We start from the raw sequence: 6,966 nt of genomic DNA on the forward strand, positions 1-6,966 counted from the left end.
TAAATTAAAAAATCTTTACTTTTATTAATAAAATATTAAATTTACAACACATACAATATTCTCCGCGCATCGCACGTGACACACACTAGTTTGAATATACTACAACTCAAGGGCGACTAACTACCAATAGTCCTTGCAAGAGCAAGAGCCATCTTTAAAACAATGAAATCTACTGCGATCACGCACAAGTATTTCTCGCTTCACAATCTCAGACAACAGCTTAAACGCAGCATGACAATCTTCACACACTCGAAGATTCTTGAATATTCTAACTGTTTCACGCGGAGCCAAGTTTATAAGACCGAACACCACTGCTAGTTTCTCACTGTGACGAAACAGATACTTCTCCTTCTCATCTTCCTCCATGTCGAGTAGAACAACTGAGGTATTTGGCACATAACCTTTCAGCCTCAGAGGTACTAGCAATTGCTTCCATTTCTCGAATATCTCCTCCGATTGCGAGTGGGACTCGTCACCAGCCACAAACTCGTGAACCAAGCCATCGACTGTGATCGAACTACAACCATACGTCTTCTTCAGCCCCCGCTCCCTCATCAACTTTCTCACCCTCGCTGCGTCTTCCCATTTCTTAGCTTCCGAGTATGTGTTTGCAAGCACAACGTAGTAGCCGTCGTTGTGGGGGTCAAGCTCGTGCAGGTGCCTCGTTGCTACTTCAGCCATCTCGACGTTCTTGTGAACTTTGCACCCGCCAAGAAGGGCGCCCCATATAGCTGCATTCGGTTTTATAGGCATCTCTTTGATGAACTCGTGGGCCTCATGTAGCAGCCCGGCTCGACTCAATAGATCAACCATGCAACCATAGTGTTCGATACCCGGAGTGATGGCAAAATCATTAGTCATCCTCGCAAAGAATGCTCGTCCTTTGTTTACCAATCCCATATGACTACAAGCATTCAAAAGACCGATGAAGGTGACGCCGTTGGGATTCACTCCTGCTTGAGTCATTCTGAAGAAAAGGCCAAAAGCTTCATCAGCATTTCCGTGGAGTGCTAGCCCTTGAATCATGGCTGACCACGAGACAACTGTTCGTTTCTTCATTCCCTCGAAAACATCCTTTGCAGCTTCTAGACATCCACATTTGATATACATATCAATCAGTGTGTTACAGATTAGGACATTCGCCTTAAACCCGCTCTTGTTTGAATAATCATGAAGCCTGCTCCCAAGATCGAGAGCGCCCAGATCTGCACAGGCTGACAAAACAGCCACTACAGTGGCCTCATTAGGTTTTAAGCCCACTTGCTCCATCTCTTTGAAGATATCAATCGCTTTCTTAGGTTTCCGACAACGAACAAAACCTGCAATCATAGCTGTCCACGACCTCAAATTCCTATCAGGCATCTCCGAGAACATTTTGTATGCTGAATCAATATCACCCTTCTTCACTAGCTGTGTGATCATCGTATTCCAAGTAACAATATCACGCTGTGACATCTTGTCAAATAGTAGAATTGCATCACTCATCTCCCCACAAGATGCATACAGATGCAGTATCACATTTTGAAGAACTAGGTTAACTAGAAGATCTAGTTTCACAACGAGAGCATGAATTATTCTCCCATGAGAAAGATCCATCAACTTCACACATGCCTTGAGAACAAAGGAGCAAGTAAAACTGTCGGGGCATACATTGTGCCTTTGCAACTGATGAAACAACAAGATGGCATTGAACGGGGTATCACTCTCAGCAAAGTCTCTTAAGCAACAATTCCAGGTTACGATTTCCGGCTGGCCAACTTGCTGAAAAATTCGTTGAGCATAGAGAAAACTGGGAGTAAGAGCACAAACTGAGGCTACACGGGATAGTGGGAGTTCTGAGAGAGGTGTGCCGGATTTGATGAGAAGAGAATGCACTATTTTGAGCTCAGATACGGAGTTAAACTTATGCAATAGCTGTGTTTCCAAAGTTCCCAAAGAGGACTTTGGTGAACTTTGTAAGCTTTGTCTTTTTTCAATGGTCAAGGAAGAAATCGTACAACACGATATAGAGGGTAGGGCACAAACCATAGCAGCTTTCAAATTGTTAATTTAAACTTCAAAACACAACCTTTTACACTTCAAAGGGATCTACATCCTGTCAAATATATCCAAACAACACTAAGTGAATATAGGATGAAAATATTGTAAAGATATGGAGTTGTAAAAATATATGAATTGCAAGCACAAATCTAAATTACAAACATCAAAACTTAATTCCATGTGCTATTCTTATTTGAATTGACAAGACCATTCAATGTCGCTAAATTTCTTTTTGAAAAAATGAATGCAGAAAAGATACAAATAGTAAAACAAAAATTGTGAAAGAAGGTTTACATAAACATCTCATACTCTCATTCAAGAATACATTACATAAAAGACATCATAAGGAAAACTGGCAGTTCTAAAACATTACTTATTTTGGAACATGGGGTGAGCTCATGAACACATAGTGGAGCACATGGATAGACGAAAATAATCCAAGTTGATCTACTATTTACTATAAAGAATTGATTAATTATGAACTTGTTTGACCATCTTATCCTTCAAATACTCAATCTTATGTTTTATCAATCTATCATATCATCAAAGTAAACGTCCCCTTAATGTAAGCAGGGTCTACTCGGACAATGAACCGCACTTGCTCCCAATCTCAGATCACTTGTGAAGTGCTACTTACAACGAAATACAAACATGTAAGATAACTTTAATGCCAATCACAACTTTTCCACATTAAACCTTAGATTGTTTCTACTGAAATGATAATGCATCAATGAATGGCAAAGTTTGGCCACCTACAGCAAATAGAAAGGTTGGCATTATTTTCTAATACATGGAACTCTCAGTTTGCCTTCGTGTAGTATACTTGAATAGCAATAAACATATACATAAATTTCTGAATTTCTTATATGAGGCTATATGAAATAGGGCTAAACTGGATTCTTCTCAGAATTGTAGAAAAGTTTCCCTCTCAAAAAATGTGTAGAAAAGTTTCTAGTTTAGGAAGCATTGGGATAAAACAGAGATAAAGTTTCATATTAGGCCAATTTTCTATAAATTCCCCAAAAACAGATAGGCATAAACACAAGCATTCAACAATTTGAGAAATCCAAATACACACACACCAAAATCCTTGAACCTGGAAAGGAGGAAATTTGTTGCTGTATCATAATGTGGAGATTTAAGAGAAAAGGGGATAATCGCGGCTGAAAGATGTGGGCTGGAGACGGCGGTGCTCGTTGCAGCACGGTGGCGAGAGCGGGAGAGACGCAACGGATTATGAAAGGTTGAAATTAATTTACAAGTATTTTTAATTCAGAAAAAAAAAATTACAAGTATTTTAAGTAGGGCTGTAATTGAGTCATCAGTCAAGCCACTCGTGAGGTATTCGACGTTCGACTCGATAAAACAAGCTACTCGTGAGGTATTCGATGTTCGGCTCAATAAAAATTCGATCGGTAATTTAATAAACAATTCGTTTAGATAAACGAGTCAAGCTTCAGCATGACAATACTCGACTCATTAGCTCGTGAGCAAACTCGTTAAGTGATTTATCTTAAAAACATAAAATTATTAATTAAACGTCTTATATTTTATACTATAATTAGTAATATTTAGATTAAGTATTTAATTAACACTAGTACAAGAAAATAATAAATATATTATATTTTTATGAATAAAATAACTTATGTATTAGGAAAATAAATAAAATTTTAAATTTAAAAAGTTTGATTAGGCTCGGTACTATATTCGACTCGATTAAAGTTTCGATCGATAATCAAAACAAGCAGCTTAATTAGCTAAACGAATCTTGAGCAATATATTATTTGGCTCGACTCGGCTCGTTTACTGTCCTAATTTTAAGTTAGGGAAAAATAAAGCAATGAATAAGCCCAAATATGTAGATTATGTGGATTGGGCCAACAAGTAGCAGGCTAAATGACTGGGCTGGCCCAACACTAACCACATAAATTTCTCCAATCCCCTTCAATAAGCAGTTTTCAAAACACACGTGTTGGATAAAATGAGGATCTAGAAGTTTCCATTAGCAATTTGTAGTATAAATTGTAATCCAAGATGTGGGACAGGATAAACTATGACATGTTTTGACATGTATTATATTATATAATAAATATATAATAAAATATTATATAAGATAAAATATATTAAAATTATCTATAATTTATACTTTATTCGTCTAAATCCATGAATAAGAAACAATAAGACCGAACAAATAAATGTAACACATATGCACAATATTGACAATAAATTAATGTGGTTATCCATGCTCGTTTGGTACGGTTAATTAAAGTACATATATGACCTTCTAATATTTTGTTTAGTAAAAAACATTATAATCAAAAACATCAAAAATATTATATAAATTAGTGTGATTCTATATATTACGTGAGAGATGATATACCTAATACAAATTATTATTAAAATAATTATTAATAATACATTAATTTTAATATTTTTTGGTGCTACCTTTTCATATTTTTCAGACGCAAAAAAGCAATCGATGGAACCCGGAACGACGAAGCAAACAACGACCACCGAAAACGATCGTTAACACGATTAACGACCGTGTTCGGGATTTTAACGACTGAAAATTCGGTCGTTAGAGCTGCGTTTTCTTGTAGTGATATCTGTCAAATTATTTCAAGATTGAGTTTGAGATCATGACTTGGCAGCTTATAGATATGAATACTAATCAAGAAATTAAAAAAATTGACAGAAATTTTTCTGGAGGTGAAGCAGACAGATGGAAGGCTGGAAATGTATTCGTTGTAGATAAGATAATATGCTACATTATGATTGAGAATATATATAGGTGTAGCCAAAACTTTCTTTTTCTTTGTTTGTATACGTGCATGAATTGATAGAGCTGAACAAAAAACATGCATGGCCTCTGTAACCTTATCATCATTATTCAACAATCATGGCCTTGACAATTTATGGATGTCCACATTCAATTGGAAGCTCAACCTATAGTTTAAAAAAATATATAAATTTTTAAAAAGTACTCCCTCCGTCCAATAAAGCATGACACAGTTTTTTCGGCACGAGAATTAAGAAATTAGTATTTTGTGTGTTAAGTGTGGTAGGTGAAAAAGTGAAAAAGTGAATAAATGATAATTTTTTTTGTCATTTTTAGAAAAGTGTCATGCTTCGTGAGACAGACCAAAAAGGAAAATGTGTCATGCTTCGTTGGACGAAGGGAGTATTTGGCAAAAATAATTGTTCATAAACAACTTATAAGCTGTTTAGAAATTTATAATTTCAACTTGTTTTTTTTTACAATTTTAGAGTAAATGATAATTAATTTACAAAAATAATTCTATTGTAATTTGTTATTTCAATATAATACACCTTTTTAGTTTTTTCTCTTCAATTGGGATCACTTCTCTCTAGTTCTTAAATGTAACTGTACAAATTATGTTATTACTTGTAAGCTTTTGAGACATTAAATTTTATAGTCTCGTAAAACGTCTTATAAATTATTGAAATTTATAAGCTCTCGAAAATAAGCTTGACTAAACATTCTCTAGATCATCTACTGAATTTTTTCACCTTTAGTTTGCTTCTACTCTTCCAACACTGAAACTTTTGAAGCTGATGAATAAAGAAAAAAGAAATACTCTTTCGGGAGTTTGATTAGCATTAGTGATTGTCATTTTTTGGAATACCTTATTATTTGGAATAGTAGTCACTATATTAAAATTATCTAGTCCCCTAAAAAAAATTATCTAGTAATGATATAATTTCAATGATCTTAAGAGGATATATCATAAAATTTGTTACGTACCTCTTTAAATAACAAAATTTAATTGCAACCACAAAAGTATTTATATAATTTTATTATATAAAAATGAAAGTAAATTTTGTTACATTTAAAAATATAAGAAATACGGTGACATATATTCATATAACTAAATTTCCTATATTTAAAGTTGTATATCACAAAATATTTTTGTTACTCACAGATATTCTACCTCTCTCTTTGACACACTCAAACTTTCAAAGTTTTCTACAAAATGTCCTGAACTTTTATTTTCTCCTAAAAAACCCTAAACTCTCAGTTTTTTCCATAAAATGTCACACTGTACAAATTTCGATGAAAAAAAGATGAATTATCTCGCCGAAAGAAATATTTTGGGGACCACTATTGTTGAAAAATCATATTGGAAATCACCATTGTTGGAAAACGCTGAAAGTTCGGGATTTTTTAATCATCTTTTCATCATTGAATTTTGTATTATGGGATATTTTATCGAAAAAATTGAAAGTTCAGGGTTTTTAAGGAAAAAATGAAAGTTCAAGACATTTTATGGAAAACGCTGAAAATTCGAGAAATAAAACACTATTAATCCAAAATTTATCATATTATTTTAATCATTAAACATTTTTTTTCAAGAACTAATTATAAATATATTATCACAAAAACAATTGCACTTTAACATCATGTCCCTAAACTGTTTTAGTTTTGTAACACTTTACGATGTCACAATATTATTTAGTGATCAACATTTATAAATATACTTCAAAAGTTAGATCACTATTAGAACATTTTATTGCAGTGAGTGTACTATTGTTGCTAGCTGCTACAATATGAGATTACAGAAGGAAAACCTTTTCTCATTTCTTTCTTCGCGCGTTTATTTTGATAGTAAAATTTTCATTAGAAAATAATTAATAAAAAAATATGAGAAAATATTACTACAGTTTTTTATTTTTTATTATATATTTATTAAAAATAATAATATAAAAAATATTGAAAAATAGAATTTAGCATGATCATTTACAAAATAATTATGCAAAAACATATCCATAGCCGCTTTTGTATTAATTTTTTAATGGAGCAGTTAATAATAAGCATGCTGGGTGTTAGTAGTGCAGTGAAGGTCGGCCACTATCCTATTTTATTTTATTTTAATTTAATTTATTGCATTATCAGTATTGAATATT

The 6,966-nt window shown here is 33.3% G+C and overlaps 1 protein-coding gene across 2 annotated transcripts; it reads right to left on the reverse strand.

Moving 5' to 3' along the window:
* On the reverse strand, positions 1-3,305 carry LOC131022086 (pentatricopeptide repeat-containing protein At5g66520-like). Of its 2 annotated transcripts, none has more exons than XM_057951477.1 (2): positions 3,137-3,305; positions 1-2,095 (listed from the first exon to the last, which is right to left on the reverse strand). In XM_057951477.1, exon 2 carries the CDS (start codon positions 2,026-2,028, stop codon positions 121-123), a length of 1,908 nt encoding a protein of 635 aa, XP_057807460.1. In that variant the 5' UTR covers positions 2,029-2,095; positions 3,137-3,305; the 3' UTR covers positions 1-120. The 2 variants fall into 2 exon arrangements, with proteins under 2 accessions (XP_057807460.1, XP_057807461.1); XM_057951478.1 differs by having other exon boundaries at positions 3,123-3,305.
* Between the last annotated feature and the right edge of the window lie 3,661 nt (positions 3,306-6,966).

Source organism: Salvia miltiorrhiza, chromosome 4, assembly GCF_028751815.1.
Source record: "Salvia miltiorrhiza cultivar Shanhuang (shh) chromosome 4, IMPLAD_Smil_shh, whole genome shotgun sequence".
NCBI lineage: Eukaryota > Viridiplantae > Streptophyta > Magnoliopsida > Lamiales > Lamiaceae > Salvia > Salvia miltiorrhiza.